This window comes from Apodemus sylvaticus, chromosome 2, assembly GCF_947179515.1.
Source record: "Apodemus sylvaticus chromosome 2, mApoSyl1.1, whole genome shotgun sequence".
Classification (NCBI taxonomy): Eukaryota; Metazoa; Chordata; class Mammalia; order Rodentia; family Muridae; genus Apodemus; species Apodemus sylvaticus.
In genome coordinates, this window is record NC_067473.1 from 181,963,149 (window position 1) to 181,980,308 (window position 17,160).

Here is a 17,160-nt window from a genome sequence, read left to right on the forward strand (position 1 = left end):
AAGCCTGTGGCAGCAAATGTGTTTGTATTTTTAACCCAGTTCTCATTTCTTCTTGGGTTTTCGAAGGACTATCGACAGTTTTGGCATTTACTTTCAAAAGTCCAAAGAAAGTTGGGACATCCTATTTTTGGGTTCTGTGGGAAAAGGGGCTGAGTTAGTCTCTGAGTATACCTTTACTACAGAAATATTGTAGATGTAAAGAATCCGGTAAAAGTACGCAACACTCATGGGTGCAGCAGGATGGGTTAGGAAGCAAAGAGCATGTGGGGACTTGAAGTGCTTGTGCCTACCGTTTTGTTTCTGAGGACACATTAATAAAACCATACTGGACAGAATTTCAGTCAAAACAACATAAATACCTCCCTTTAATATGGCTGGTGTTTCTTTTCAATCATGTGTCAGTATATGTAATGACTGTATACCTTGCCCACAAAAGGCACTGGATAGTTGGAAGAAAAGAACCAGTTAATGTATATATTACTATTGGTTCTAAAAAACAAAAAACAAAAAAACAAAAAACAAAAAAAATCATGTTCCACTCAATGTTTTTCCTCCCAGCATGTTAAGTTATCAAAAGAGACAAATTGATGGTTGTATTTCAGACATCAAGGCCACTGATGACAAGGGACCCCCTATCCCTATGAGTCACACTCAGGAAGCTGCATGCTTCCTCCTCTGGCCTCGTGTGACTCTATAAGGCATCTCCTGCAGACTATCCCGCAGCCAAGGAGCAGAGATGCTTGAGTTCAGGCAGTGAGAATAAGGGAAGCCTGGAGACAGGGCACTCTGCAGCTAAGACTTCACCTTTATCATTATCAAACATACAAACAAAAACCCCATAAAAAAGATTCTGGAGATTTCTCGTACCTGTACCACAAATGAAATCACATCTCCTTTTTTAAATACCCGCCCCCATTCATCTGTATACCTTAATTAATTTAAAGAATGGGTAAGTAATCAATATTGCTTCTATACAATTGGCAAATGTAAACAACAAATAGCATCTCTCTAGAAGCATGATTCATAGCGCAGCACCTCCCTAGCATCTCTCTAGAAGCACAGTTCATAGCTCAGCATCTCTCTAACATCTCTCTAAAAGCATAGTTCATAGTTTAGCATCTCCCTAGAAGCATGGTTCATAGCCCTGCATCTCTCTAGAAGCATGGTTTATAGCCCAGCATCTCTTTAGCATCTCCCTAGAAGCATGGTTCATAGCCCAGCATCTCTCTAGCATCTCTCTAGAAGCATGGTTCATAGCTCAGCATCTCTCTAGCATCTCTCTAGAAGCATGGTTCATAGCTCAGCATCTCTCTAGCATCTCTCTAGAAGCATGGTTCATAGCTCAGCATCTCTCTAGCATCTCTCTAGAAGCATGGTTCATAGCTCAGCATCTCTCTAGCAGCACTCATGGTTCATAGTTCAGCATCTCTCTAGTAGCACGCATGGTTCATGCTCATCTATTACATGCTCCTTGCTCAACGTAGCCTGTAAGCTATTTTGCATATGAGCACTGCTAAATTAGACAATGGCAGCACAAGCTTCTTTGCCGTGATGCTTTATTGCCAGAGTATATTTTATCATGCGAGCATAACTTAAAATTGATGAAATGTGTTACGACCAGTAATTACCTCTCGATTGACAAACAGCAGTGCTAATGCACAACAGCCTCCTTTGGAAATGTGTTTGTAACTAGGGAATGATCGGGCCCATCTGCTGTTTCCGGTCCTTACACCTTACAGTAACATAAGCCACCAGAGCAGCAGTGTGGGACTCCGTCAACTCTAAATAGGCTCTTCGTATGCACGTAGGCCAGGTTTATTCTAGGAAGGCAACTGCTGTGAGATTTAATTTTTCTGGTTCTCCAATTGAACAAGTTCAATTGTGACAGGGTTGTGGGATTAGATATTTGAGATTGGCTTGCTTTTGGCTGGGAAGAACCCCAATGACCAGAGAAGAGTAGGTGCTAAAGAGTCACAGGGATTCCCCTCTTCCTGTTTGAGTCTCAGCGGTTTGCTGAGATTGAATCTTTTCCAGACTACACTAAGTCTAGGTCACTAAACTCCTAAAACACACGTTACCTGGTACTAGAAGGAGAACCCAGTTGGGTTCTGTATAAAAGAAACTACTGTTTCTTCTTATGCTCTCTTTGCTGGATCAGCTGATCTGGGCATCACCCCGTCTTCCAGTTGTGCTGTCTGAAGTGACCCAAGGCTGAGGTATAGGATAGGAGTGTGGTGTCCCCCAATGGAGTGCTGCTTAGATGGCACATACAAAGAGCCTATTCAGAGCTGATGGAGCTTCATTCTGCTGCTCTCAAGGCTTGTATGCTTAGAGTGCTATCTAGATGGTGGGTTAGAGTAGGTTTCTGTCAATGAGTAGACAGTGTAGCAGGTAAGGCTGCAAAATGCAAGAAAAAATGTCCAGGACATGTCTTCTGAACTGTGTATTTAGCTGATAACACAAGCTTCAAAAAGAGCTGTCAGGCACATAGTTCTACAAAGTTTGGCGCACAGGAAATAAGGGGGCGAGAGGCAGGGCGGACACTAGACAAGGATATTTGCTTTAGAGTTATGTCATCTGAGACATGAGTCCTGCCTCTGGCACTTACAGCCCCCTTAGGTCCCATTAGGGTAGAAAGACAAGCAACAAGGAGAGATTGGTACAGGGTGACTGTGCAGTGCATGTGAGCCCCGCGGGGACGGTCAGGTAGGCAGTGACCTTTCTGCCTGTTCTCTTTGCTGTTTCAAGCAGCTCCATGGCCACCCCCCACTCCATCCTGGAGTATAGATGAGTAATTGCCACAAACCGTCAGAATCTCCACTCATATTGAAATCCATCATTCCATGGCTAAATTTCCCTTCTTCGTTCTGCTTAACTGCCAGCTGCTGAGTCAGGCTCTCCAGTGTTGTTTTTTCCTTTAAAAAAATAAATTTAAAATGAGAATCTTGAACCTATAATTATTCAAAGACATTTCTCCCTTTGGGCCATGGATAATAAAATTGGCTTCTGGGAGACATGGGATATTGGTGTATTCACCTTTACATGTTCAACACACAGCACACTAAGGCAATTAAGAAAAATAATCAGCAGGGTTTTGGACTCTTTCAGACCCCTAGAAGGACTTGGCATTTGGGTTTTCTGTGCCTAAAGAAGTTAGGTTGTTATCCTGAGAGAAAACCTTTCCCGGTTACAAAACGCATGTAGTGATTTCCTATCAGCAACCTGTTCTCTGTATTTGGAAATCCACATTCATTTGATTTAGATAGTGGAGGTGTTGAAGCAAGTCTCACAGTATTCAGGTGACCAACCCACAGAAACAGAACTAAGAGAAGACAAGTGCCTCTCTCAGTGGCCACCTTCCAAATGCCTTTTGCATTGACCACATCAGGGTAATGAAGGCACTTAAATATTCATGGATAAGTGCTTGTCAAGGCTTCATGTGTCCAATGGAAGTGGCCTGTTACTTAGGCCACAGTTGGATTTGGATTGCTCAGCCAAAATAGTGAGTTGGTGACTACTTGAGGATACAAATGGACATGAATTAAATCTCAAAGTCATCTAGTCATTTAAAAGCATGCAGTGTGTGGCTTTCATTTGTACAGCACGTGGTGTTAAAAACTAAATGATGTTCTAGAAAAATATAATGCTTCATATCACCCACACAAGATATTAAATTGCTTCCAAACTAAGAAACTGGTTGACTCTGAGAACAGGAAGAAGTATGCAAGGAGAGGCCACTGCCCCCCTCAAGTTTTACAGCCACGCTCATTGGATGATCTGGTGCCAAGACAGTGTCATGAAAGGCAGCCACTGGCTTCTATAGCTTTTGCTCAAGTCTCCTGATAAGTCACCAGAATGTTGGAGAGAGATTGTCATGAACCACACTGGTGGATCATATATACCACAGAAGTGCTACCTACAGTAGATGTTCATAGAACACAAACAACTATTGAAGATCATTGTCTTATGGGAGAAAGAGCCCAGCAAATGCAGTCACAAAGAACTAATGAAATACTAGAATCCTCAGTACAGTACAGCCTTTGTCTTGGCAAACCTTTGACAATAGAACAATTGTAAGAACTAGATTAAAATTTCTCTCAAGTCTCTGGCCTTGGACGTCTGTGCTCTATTCATCAGCGTCTCTATCTGACTTGATGGGAAAACTATTAGCATAGGAAAGGACCTGGTTTACAGTCACTCCTACAGAATCACCCAGCAGCAATGCTGAAGGAAGTAGACTCTGGCCCAGTTTGTTTTGGGGTTTTGATTGGTATTTTTCACAGCTTTGTAACCTTTGGATTTCTTCCTTTCTTTTTTCTTGCCTGAGGGAGTCTGCTGTATGCACTCAGCAGAATTCAGAGGTTCCAAGGACACTAGCTTAACAGGCTGTTTTTATAACCATTAAATGTTCACACACGCATGTATAAGTATACTTACACACACACACACACACACACACACACACACACACACACTCACACAAAACTGACCTCCATCGATAACATCCGAGAGTGCCCTGGTCAAAGAAAACCTGACAGTACTTCTTCGCAGGAGGGACCATGCACACATAATACCTTTCAAATTTTGAAATTTTGATTCAACAGTTGGCAGGGAAATAACACTATATATTGTCTAAAGAATATCACATTTGGATGGAAAGTTTTTTCAAAAGAGAAATAGCAAAATGGAGGCAATCTTATTAGGAAAAGAATGAAATGTTAAATGTCTTCTGGGTCCCTGAGTCCGTGTCTGCAGATGCCCATCCTCCCAAGATGCTAAAAGTAAGTGAACAGGGAGGCACTGTCAGTGTTCCTAAGTTACATCTAGCTGGCTGCTGCTAATGAGCATGGTACATTGAGACTATGCGCTTAGCCTCTGCAGAGAGGAGTCCCTCTCACTGGTCGCGAAATTGTCAGCATGAGGGAAGCAGAGAACAGCATGGTGGGGTCACTCTTTATATCGTGATTCTTAAGAGATAGAAAGAGGGGAAGGAAGATGTGATCAGAGAGACTGGAGGATGTGTGGTTTGTTTCTAGGAAAGACAGAAGACAAAACCAAGCAGAAAGCCATGTCCTTATAACTCAGTGTGGAATTCAGTACTACATTAAATTTTACACACATTTCTCAGGAGTCCCAGTATATATTCATTTATTCATAAACAGAAGTAAATGAAGATGATATGGTGAATCAACAAAAGATTGAGTTGGATTTAAAATAGTTTTCACCGTCTAAAGGAGTCATGTTCCAAGCGGAAGGGATCAGTCCGATGTCGTAAATATTGGTCATGTGAAATAGTCTTTCCTTGGTCTTTCTTTCAACTTCCCACAAGCCTATCAGCTAGCTTCTACAGCAGTGGTTCTCAACCTGAGGGTCTCGACCCCTTTGGCAATCAATGGTTCTTTCATCACAGTTGCCTAAGACCATCAGAAAGCACTGATATTTATATTATGATTCATAACAGTGGGAAAATTAGACTTAAGTAGTAACAACAATGATTTTTATGGTTGGGGGTGGTGGCCTTACGGTCACAGCAGTAGGAAGGGTGAGAACCACTGCCCTAAAGGGACCGACACAGTTGGTATCATGCCTAAGACTCAGTCACTTGAGATTATACCCCTTAGTTTTAATACTTCCTTTTACATAATCCTCTATTCATATGTTCAAATACTGCTGGGAATGAGACTAACTCTGATTCTCAGTCCACAGCTTTCAATTTTGCCTGGATAGAATCAGCTTCAATAAAATAAGACGATAAACATAAGGAGTGGGAGCAGGGTGTGGTGGCCGAGGCCTGGTGATTCCAGCTTGTGGGAGGCTGAGGCCATCCTGAGGCACACAGCGGGAGTGATGACACCCAGTGGTTCAGAGTCAGGCCGTCTCTTGCCTTAATGGACTGACCAGGTAGCACAGGGATAAGTGAGGTGATGCTAGAAATCACACACACAAAGGTTTGGGGAGCTGATGGAAATGTTGATGGATAAAAGATAATTTTCTACCATCTTCATAAATGTTTTTCTACTGGGATCAGATTAATAAAATGATATCAATGATAAATTTTATAGAATTGCCATGGCTTGCCTCAGTTTCACAAGCAGTGTTCTAAACCACTAATGTGTGGTACTTAGATCATCCTTGGCTCTTGACACTCTTTAGAAGAGGATCTGGAACCTCCCTACCCTCATGAGCTTGGAGAAAACAGCAGCGGCAAGACACAGCCCTTTAAAGATGCTGGCAAAAGCCCTTTCCTGACAGGCTCGTCACAGAGTCGATGGAAATAATTCCACCAAAGTGGTCGAAACAGAACACTAGCGCAAATATGAGTAGGAGGCAAACAAAGTGACCCATATATATCCCTCTTGATTAAAAAGGAACAATTGGACAGCAACCAGATCTCTTTTGTAAATAGACCCCTATTTGGCTAATCAAGTCTCATATAAGTGGACAGGTTTGTAAAGGGAAATGTTAAGTCAAGATTCGCCGGGACTTTACCTAATCCTATGTTGTCCGGAAGGAACATGATTGTGTTCAGCCTGAAGAATAGGAAGGTGCGCAGCTGCAGTCCTGGCCCCGGGGGGTGGGGGGGGACACGTTGCACGCCCAAGGACAGGCTGCTCAGTGTAGTGACTGCAAAACAGTCGTGATCTCAGAAAACCAAAGGAGTCAAAGAGAGCCACCCATGTAGACCAGATGGCTCCAGGGATGGACTGAGTACTTTTAAAGCTCTTCTGAGAGTCTTCGTGTTCACCTTGGGAAATGGCAGCTTGCCCGTGGCTCCATGGCTCTCCCTCTGACAAGCATGATGGAGAAGGGGCATTGGACGGCTTGCATATGACACCAGTCAACTTGGGACCCGACAGGAAAGTCAAAACATACCTCTCCTTTCTGTCGGACTGGCGGAAGATGAGCAGGAGTCACAGCGAAAGGACAGACGTGAGATGAGAAAGGCTTTAGAGAAATCGCTTAAGAAATCTGAGTCCCAGAGCCCAAGTTTTAAGCTGGGATTTGAATGCAAGATAGATTCTCATTGGCTTACAAATGTTTAAAAAATTTATATTTTTGACATTAAAAAGAAAACTGTGTGGAAAACACTAAAGAAAAAAGACAGTGCCAAATATACAGGGATCACAGGAATGGTTATAGCCATAAATAAAATACAATAAAATAAAATATCTATGAACAACCGAACATTCACAAAGGACAGAGTAGCCATCGTGGTTGATCTTTCAGGGTGCAGTCAAAGCAAGAGAGAGCACAAGGTGGACTCTCTCTTAGAGCGAGCATAGAGTCTTTTCTTTAGTTCTCTGGTCTTAAATTAAACAGTGCATGGAGAGAGAGGTTCCCTATCCCTTCTCTGAAATTGGGATTCACAAGGTGGCAATGAGCAGTGCTCCCCACCAGGCATGCAGACCCGAGGGGGGAGCGAGGAAACTGTGGATCAGCTGCCTTAATGGACATCACCGTGACGAAGCACACAGAGCTACACAACAATAAAAGGCACATGCATGTAATGACAAAACAGAGGGTTGACTCGGTCGCAGCTAAACCCCTCTGGCTGCATTCCCCTGCTCCGCCTTTATGGTCTCCTGCTATACCAGTAACACCGAGAATAAAGAAATGGCAAAATGGAGAAGAAAAAGGATTTCAGTCCTCTAATTATGTGAGTCTCACAGCCCACCAGAGACGTTAAGAGATTATTCATAATGTCGTGACTTATCAGCTGGGGATGTTTCCATCGGCTTAAGTAGAAGACTGAGGCGCTGTGTGGCTGCCCCTCCCCTCAACCCTCCATGAAGAAGCTATGTGGATGTCCACCCCCTCAGCCATCAGCTCCCTTATTGCATATTGATAGCTCTCTGCTCCATAAAATCACCATCCACCCACATAAACTAACAGCACAAATGGAAGAAAAGGCTTTCTTGTAAATTATGTATAAATTACATATAAATACACATACACACACACACACACACACAACATACATTAAGAAAAAGAAATCTTCCTTCCAACTTCAACAGACACATTTAATAGAGTATGGTAAAATATGTGAAAGGTTTCTTTAACTTCTATCTTTGTTAGATTATGTATAGACACTTGGGGTATCCTGGACTCTGAGACCGTAGACAAATAAGAGAATCAGAAAAAAATAATGGATCTGCTAATCAAGAAGAGATCAGAACTGTGTCTGTATGTTCTCTGGTTTAGTTAGATGGAAAACTAGCCTTAACTAATTCTGCCCCACCCCTATTCTCAAATGCAATTTGAGCTTCAGGGTTAGCTTTGTTGCACATATGATCTGCTGCTTTGAAATCTCGAGCCAGCCTCCTGACGTGTTTCTTGAAGTATAATTACCTCCAAACTCTCTGGCAAGGTGGCCATAAGGAAACGGTCTGGGAAGGCAAGCTTCCTTACAAACTGACCTGAGGCTGAAAGTCGATGGAAAGGGCAGAGGAAATCACAGTTTCTCTGCTAGATTCTAAGTTCAACTCAACAATAAAAAATGGTGCAAGATTTTGCACCATTGCAAGATGGTGACACCATTAGTGGAGACAACTTATAGATCCCTATTAATAATTTTAAAATTAATTGTAAAATGGGAGACACATTTTAAAGAGTTGTGAAGAACACTCAAAAGCTTCTGGGAAACAACTGACTGATTTTTCATGAAGAAGGAATGTTTGGAAATTAAACCTATGCACTTGACACACCTTTCAGAATCTATTGCTCTGGGTAGGTGACACGGAACTAGCATGAGGCTAGAGCGTGTGTGGTGGGGGCTAGTGTCTTGGGGCCTTGCTCGTGTTTTTCAGTAAGAACTGGAATAGAGGAAAGCTGGGGTTACGGTGATTGCCTAGGCCCAGCTCAGGCTGTGCTTATTCTATCAGTATCCTTGATTGTCAGTGTTAAGAGTGTGCAAAAGCCTTGAAGAAGTCTAAGGGGGAAGAGACGGCAGTGGGTGCTTGAAATGCTGTAAGAGGCTTCCTGTTTTAGGAGAACAGAGACATGTTCTTGGGAAGGCACAGAGATTATGTGGTATGTGGGCAACAGAGCACTGACCAAAGGTTATCAGCTGTCAGGTGAAAGACAGAATGAAAAGTTACCTAACCTATGAAGCTGCGTCCACTGAGTACCACAGAGTTTTGGCCAAGTGATACCTGTACATCAGAGATGCCAAGGGGGCAGCAGGGTTATATGTCAGGTTGGGCTGGGGACGTTTCCTTGTCTTTGAATCCTGGAAGCCTGTGCTTTTATCACCAACCTGGCTAAACTCCATATGGCGGTTGTAAAGTCCTTGGAACAAGCATATACATTTGTACATTTTCTCTAACTGTTCATAATTTTTCAAAAGCTACTGAGTAATAAACTTCAACCTTAGAGGCAGGCATACAGATGGGGGATGTTGGATGGATACATAGTTTCTAAGTTTTATAATCATTGTTATAAATTCAAGGAATAGGTTACAAGCAAACCAAATAGTGGTTATTCAGATCTATTCTGTGAGGACACTTATGGACTTAGGCACTTCATAAGAAACACAGTTGGATACCCAAGTCTAACAAGACTAATTTATTCTTTGACACAAAAGCCTACTGCCAGAGAGAGGGAAGCACCGTGGTAGTCTGAGTGTGCCACTCACAGGAAAGTCATTGTGAGGATTATGTCAAAAATAAACAACTCACAGGGAAGCAGAGCAGCAGCAGTGCCACTCACAACCACAACATCACTCACTCACCATCCTGGAGCCTGTGATGTGGATGTGAGGAAGAGGAGAGGCAGCAGAGGCAAGACTGAGAACGAGATGTCAAGCGTCTGTGTCCATGGCCAATCAGGATACAGCTAATGACTAAGAGGAAGTTTGCTGCTCTGTCACACTGTAGGCACACATGTGCTCATCACCACATCTATCCAGAAGACTTAGTGGGAGGCATACAGGTGGCCAACAAAGAAAAGCAATAGAATTCCTAATCAGTGTAGGACATCTTGTGGGTGTGTACTGGGGGCACAAAAACGCACATACAGAATTAGAACGCTGTGCAATGATAATTGTTTTATAAACAATGGGTGTCTCAGTCACTGGAATACAGAAACATACTGGGCTTTTCGCTTTAATATTCCCCTTGCATAGAATAAAAGCTATGAAGCTGTCAGCATTCTTACAAATGTGACCTGAGTAGCTGGAACTTCCTTCAGTTGGATAAATGGAATTAGGCTGTTTTCTAGAGTCATGGGGGCCGGTCCATAAATGCTGGAACTGATAAATGGGAACAGGCACACTATGGTTATAGTTCACTTTTCAATTACGCATGGTAGTTCTGGGTGAAGAAAGATTGGGATATATACTTAAGATCTCATTTTAATGAACAGCAAAAACTTAACTCCGTATTTTATCAGAACAGCTGGAATGCATCATAAATAGGACTGGGTAGATTCTTACTGGTCCTGTGGCTCTCATTCCCCAAGAGCGAGGCCAGGGAGGGAGAAGGAGGAGCTTAGAAAAGAGAAGGGCCAAGAGAAACAAAGATGGCTCCCTCCCGGCATCTGCTAACTTCAGAGATGCTGGCTTATTCCATTGATTGAATGATTCAAGCTTTAAGGACCTCTGCTCAAGCATGTACAGTGCCAACACAGGAGTCCCAGCTGAGCATACAGGTACCATGTGTTTTCCTAAAGTCTTTGATGGCCCATTGGAAAAAAGAGATTAAATTCAATGTCAAAGGATGGAGATCCCCAAACTGATCCCACCACCCTTCCCAGGATCTCAAAGGTCATCTTACTTTTTCTTTTCTTTAAAAGACTGTGTGTGAAGGCACGGAACACAAAGGAGTGGTCATTCGCCGTCACTGTTCCCACGGCTCATGGGCAAAAAAGCAAGGGCTTCTCACTTGGGAGGGAGGGAGGAGCTGTGTCTATAAAGAGCTTACAGTATCTTTTGCCATAATTGTTAACGTTTCAATGTTTTCCTAATAAGTTTGACTTCACATTGGCAAGATCATCTTTAAAAGGCCCATAGAGAATGAATGTATCTACCACACACATGGGCGTTCATTTTTGTCTATATCTTCCTGTGAAATCACCTTAAGGAAGAATGTGATTCTGAGGAGGATGAGGAGACAGACGGGAGAGGAGACTACTCCTGATATATTATGTTGTGGAGGCAGCAGCAAAAGCCAGTCCTTATTCACAGGAACTTTAGGGAATCTACATAGACAAATTATAGTCTCTTGGTACAGACATGGATGACGATTTGTTATAGCCTCTTTTTATCTGCGTCTTACTGCACGTACTCTTAAGATACCCACAATGTGCTCTACAGACTGTTACCAGGAATGTGATGATTAGCATTTGCTCATCCCCTAACGCAAAGAGAAAGTTTTGATCACCAGAATGGCAGGGCGGGAGTCCCTCTGAAAACCCAGGGTGGCATACCCTTGGAGCTTACTTTATTGGGCCATTCTGCCCTAACCTTTCTAACCAGAATGATGTAAAGAACACAAGACTCTCTGTTTGAAAACATGCACAGCTTTTCTAGGCTTGGAAATTAAACCATAAAAAGTTTACTGAAAAAAAAAAAACCCTTTAAAAAGCTCCTTAAAAACTCACACCAGAATTGCTCCCTGCTGAGCGTGGGCACTTGCGAGCTGCATGTAGTGGCACAGTGACAAATGTATCAAAACGGAGTGCAGGCTATACTAAGAGAAAGAAAAAGTCTTCCACTGGCCATCTGTGAAATAAGGCATGTGGCCATTAAATGCAGAGGCTGTAAATATACACAAACTCCATGAAGCAAATGGCAAAAAAAGGACCAAACTTCAAACTCAAACAAATCAAAATGTTTAATGCATAGTTACCACTGCTGGAGGAAACAGCGCTGATCTTTGCAGTCTGTAAACTCGGAGTGTATTTCAATTAAATACCCCCGGAAAGGAGAGAGAGAAAGGGGGAGAGAGGAGAGAGAGAGAGAGAGAGAGAGAGAGAGAGAGAAGAGAGGAGGGAGGGGAGAGGAGAGAGAGAGAGAAGAGAGGAGGGAGGGAGAGGAGAGAGAGAGAAAGAAGGAGAGAGATGGAAATGGAGGGAGAGAGGGAGAGGGAAAAAGAGAGAGAGAGAGAGAGAGAGAGAGAGAGAGAGAGAGAGAGAGAGAGAGAGAAATAAAAAGATGCAGAAGAAAAGCGTCTGGAACAAAAGGTTGTGGGCGCCCTGCACTCGATTTCCTGAGACAGACAGCCTCCGTACCTGGCAGCAGCCTGTCAGGAGTGTCTATCAGAGTGATTGAAAGGCTGGCCTGCAGGCTGATGCATGGCTGATGATGACAGAACACCGATCTGCCTTTTTATTTATTTTTTGTCCTGTTTTTTGAAAACCAACTGCTCCATGCTGATAATATTCACTGAAGGGTTTTCTTCCTCCCCTCTCCTGTCCCATAAGATGGGTTCTCTGGATAAGTGGCTAAGAATATGAAGGGTTTATGGATGAAAACCAAAAGGGAAACCCGAGGTTCAGATGGTGTCACAAGCAGAGAAACCTGGGTGGGTTTCATTCATGGTCACGTGCCCAAGTGGCAGGTCCCTACCAGGCCATGAACATTTGCAGACAGAGACCCCATCAGGAGAAAGGTGAATCTTCACCTTCAGCCTTTTATGTGCCTTCAATGAAAGCCATTAAATCATTAAATACAAATGTGAAGATTGAGGTAACACACCCACTTCCATACAGAAAATTATTGTTTGGGTTACTTTTGTTATTTCAATTGGTTCCTAGGCAAACTCTAAGCACAGGATTAGAAAGATCAGGTTCATATCTCTCCTCCTCCTCCTTCTCTCTCCTCTCTCTCTCTCTCTCTCTCTCTCTCTCTCCTCTCTCTTCCTCTCTCTCTCTTTCCCCTCTTTCTCTCTTTCCTCTCTCTACTGCTATCTCTCTGTCACTAACACCACACACACACACACACACACACACACCCCACATACCACATACACACACACAGCTAATGAAATCCCCCGATTTACAGATGCAGATCTCCCCTCCCTCCTCCACAGGGCTTACCAGCCATGCCTACCTCCTTTGCAGAGCTATTCTCTAACAATTGACAAACACAGTACCAATTTGGCCTCCCTGATTCATTTTAGCTCACAGCAATATTTACAACAACCATCTAGAGACCATTAATTGAAGCATCTTTTGCCGAATGGAGAGCTCCTGGGCTCCTTCCCGCTCACCATTTCAGAGGAAAGCCCCAGTTCCAAGTCTCCCCGGCCTTATCTCTGGGAAGGAACATGTATCAGATAACTCTGCTAGGTTCGCTGCCTCAGTTTCTGAAGCGCCAACCCCGCTCGCCCCATCCATCAGAAGGCTGGCGAAGCGTCCGTGAGGAACGATGGATGTGAAATTGTCACTGGAGTGCCATGGGATGCACTTACTGTCATTTGTAACTAATGCTCTCAAGCCACATACTTTTTTTCATTATTAAACATCTGCATTAAGTCTACATTGGTCACTGTCATCTCTGGTTTGTTATTCTGTTACGGGCAGAATGAAGGGGCTGGCAGCAGTGGAAAAGAAGCTCTTGAAAGCAAAGATTCTGAGTGCGACTGTAACAGCATTAGCCTGTTTGCAAACTGCCCTCTGTCTTCTTGGCCACACTTCTTATGAATTCGACTCCCGTTGCTCTTGAGTAATTCAAACAAATACGGTGCTGTTCACCATGTCCACCTCACTCTGTAGAAAGTAGGCAATGGTTTGAGCTTCAACCATATTCTTCTAGCATCCATTTGCATGGGAGACTCATTCCCAGCACATGTAAATGTTGCTAGTACTGGGATTGTAGACCATGTTTGGTAAATAGGTTCTCAACTTTAAGAAATAAATGCATATGTTTTCATGCTTACTTTCCTTATTTTACGTGCTTTACATGGGACAAGCAGGACAAAACTCTGCTTTTACGTGTAAGGAAGAAGCACAGATTCTGACCTATCACTAAGCAATGTTTCCCTGGGTCCCTGCTTTGATTTCCCACCTTTTGAGGGTTGTGGATGGGTTGTGGGTGAGCTCTAGGGCCCTGGGTGTGCAGGGCTGGAAGAGCTGAAAGTGGGAGGGGCCATGAGGATGTGCCTGCCTGAGAGAGGAGGCACTGGAGACCATCAAGGGCATTTGTACGGCTTGGCTGGGTTGACGGTTGCTTTTTCCTATCTAATGCCTACTTGAAGGTTCCTTTTACTCTACTAAGATCACCTTTGATTTCAAAGTGCCCCTTGGTCTTGGGAGGAAGATATTATCTAAGTCCATTAAGAAAAGGATTTGTGGCAAGCATAAAGCAGTGTGTTTGTTCTTAGCCAGAGTTCCCTTAAATTCAAACGACCCACCTCTAGCCAACAGGATGTTTGTGGGAGCTAGCTAGCAGACTGAGGAGCATGTGGAGAATGGGTTTAGCAAAGAGAAAATGCACCCCTCATTGAATCTGGGTGATGGATGGCTTAGTGTAGGTACACCAACTCTCCTGTGGCCCAAAGGGGAAAATAGGCACAGAGATTCCAACCCAGATGTTACAGAGCTGATAAACAAAGGGTAAGCAAACCTTGCATCTGAACACGCTTATTTGGCAGTGGTTAAGCATTGTTTATGTTCCTATACTTGTTCCTATGTTCCAAACAAGATTTCCTCTTGTTTGTTGAGAAATGTGTTCCAAACAGACATGGCATGGGGTTCACTCTTCCCAGGAAAACTGCATTTGGAAGGAGAGAAATGATGTGGTGACCTCCTGGTTAGCTTTTTCTTTCAGGTATGTGCTCAAGTTTCTGCTTGGCCACATTGCCTGGTGGGATCAGCACAGCCATGCTCTGATGATCTGCATTACACCCAGATACTGCCAAGTCCAGACCAAGAGCCTGCTGTCCACTTGCCTGCGTGGTGCAGACAATGCCCTTTCTGTGTTACGGAAGCTCAGCTTCAAGTCCTCCTGTTTCTTCTTACCTGAGACACCTCCCTTTCCACCCTTGACACTGAGGTTTCTGCTGCAGTGTCATCTGTAGCAGAGATCTGTGGCAGAAGATAACATTATTTGAATATACAATCAGTCTATAATTAACGGGAGATGACAATTATAAATAACACTGTGTCCCAGAGTTTCCAAGAAACCTGACACACACAGTTCTTGGGTATGTTGAAACACTTCCAAGAAAAGTAAAGAAGTGAAAAAATCTTTTAGAAGTCTTCAATTAAAAATGTGTTTCAGTAAAAACGACTTTCATGATGTGTTTTGGTGCATATCACCCGGCAGACACTCCTCCTTGTCTTCACACCTCTAATTGTTTTTGCTGGCCAATTACAGCTACGGAGAATCAAGACCTTCTGCTTGGGACAACCACGCTTTTCATACGTGAGAAAGAGTCACAGTGCACAAGGCTGGTGCACCTGAGAGGAGAGATCTCCAGCACAGGACTTTAATTTTCTGGATCCTGGGGATCAGCCACCTAACATCTCTTTGGACCCCTGTGTAGAACGAGGCTGAAGTTTGTCCTTTTTAGTCTCCTCTGCTCTGGCCCTAAACCTTTCATACCTTTGCCTCACAGACTCTGTGTGTGTGTGTGTGTGTGTGTGTGCGCGCGCGCGCGCGTGCACACACACACACACACACACACACACACACAAGATGCATACACAGAAATGTGGCTGCCTTTCAGAGGCCAGAAGGGTAGAACCCCTGGAGCTGGAGTCCCAGGCTGTGGCCGTCTTATGTGTGTGCAGGGGACCAGGACAGGTCTCTGCAAGAGCAGCCGGCAGTGGTAACCATGGAGCCACCCCCCCCCCCCCCATTACTTAAGGAAGCAAATAGTGTTCTTTGGGGACTTCAAACGGCATGGGAAAGTGCATCATCCCACGGTCTGCTGATGTCCATCTTCAGGAACCACAACAGGAAATCCCAAGCTCACCACTGAGCTGCACAGGAACTGACGGTGGATGACACTGCATGATCATGAGAACCTGATAGACAGCTGGAGGCAGTGACATTTCTTTGTGAAGCACAAGTTTTGTTTTCACAGATACATAACAGATAGGTCAGTGAAGTAACCTGGGTTCTAGACTCATGCACGATAATCTCAATTAGAAGATTGATAATTTTATCTAAACTGCCAAGAGATTACATATTTTGAAGTTCAAAACTAAGCCCCCAACACACAGGACAATCAGTAATACACAGAAGGTATGCAGGTTGGTTAATGACTTATTCAAAGATGCAAACTTGACATTATCACCATCTTCCCATAGGTAACAGAGACATAGGTTGATCAGCACAGAAATGACGCTCAGGCTTGTACAACAAAGGCAGCCAGAGAGCATGGCGCTACCTCCTGCCGGCCTGGCAGCGCACTGGGGGGTGCTGCAGGGATGCTGTCCCATAAGGAAGCTCAGTCATGCCCGTCTCCACTTATAGAAAGGATATGTTACACTGTCACATTAGACAGAAAGGCTTAGTTTCCATAACTTAATATTTCTACTTCAAGACAAAAACATAAGATCAAGAATGAGTTATAGGTCTAGAGAGATGGTTCATCCTTGCAGAGGACCCTGGTTTGGTTTCCAGAACCAAAGTTGGATGGCCCACAACTCCAGCTCCAGGGCTCTGTGGATACCTGAAGTCACATGCACATTCATACACACACACACATACACACACACACACACACACACACACACTACAGATAAACATACACACACAAATACACACATACCCATAGATACATAAATACATCCAGATACACATATACACTCATATACAACACACACACACACACACACACATAACCTACACTCAGATGCCTAATTATAATTTTTATAAGAAAAAAGCCTAAAAATATAAAAACATTAAGAAGATTTTGCAGCCAATCAGGACTGACTCTGAGATTGCTGATGGTGACTCAGCTGGTCAATGAGTTTGTTCGTGGTTGCAATGTGACGGAGCTGGCCAACAGGAATCGGCAGGTTATTGCTTCAAAAATAGATTTTAAAAACCTGATATTTCAAGTCTTCCAAGGAGGGAGGGAAGTTGAAGGTGTGTCTCCTCACAAAGACAACGCTCCACCTTTCGCCAAGGCCAGAGGCACTAGCCAGATAGGTAAAGGCAACCGCTCCTGCGTGTGGATGTGGATGAGAAGTGTCAGCCAGGCCCCCTTG

At 43.7% G+C, this 17,160-nt stretch overlaps 1 protein-coding gene across 8 annotated transcripts in view; it reads right to left on the reverse strand.

Moving 5' to 3' along the window:
- The window catches only part of Sox5 (SRY-box transcription factor 5), a 974,603-nt gene that overhangs the window by 12,949 nt on the left and 944,494 nt on the right, over nt 1-17,160 (reverse strand). For all 8 annotated transcript variants that reach the window (XM_052175238.1, XM_052175240.1, XM_052175244.1 and 5 more), the window contains one exon: nt 2,807-2,915. In XM_052175238.1, coding sequence (XP_052031198.1) covers nt 2,807-2,915 — 109 coding nt within the window. The remainder of the gene's footprint in view (nt 1-2,806; nt 2,916-17,160) is intronic.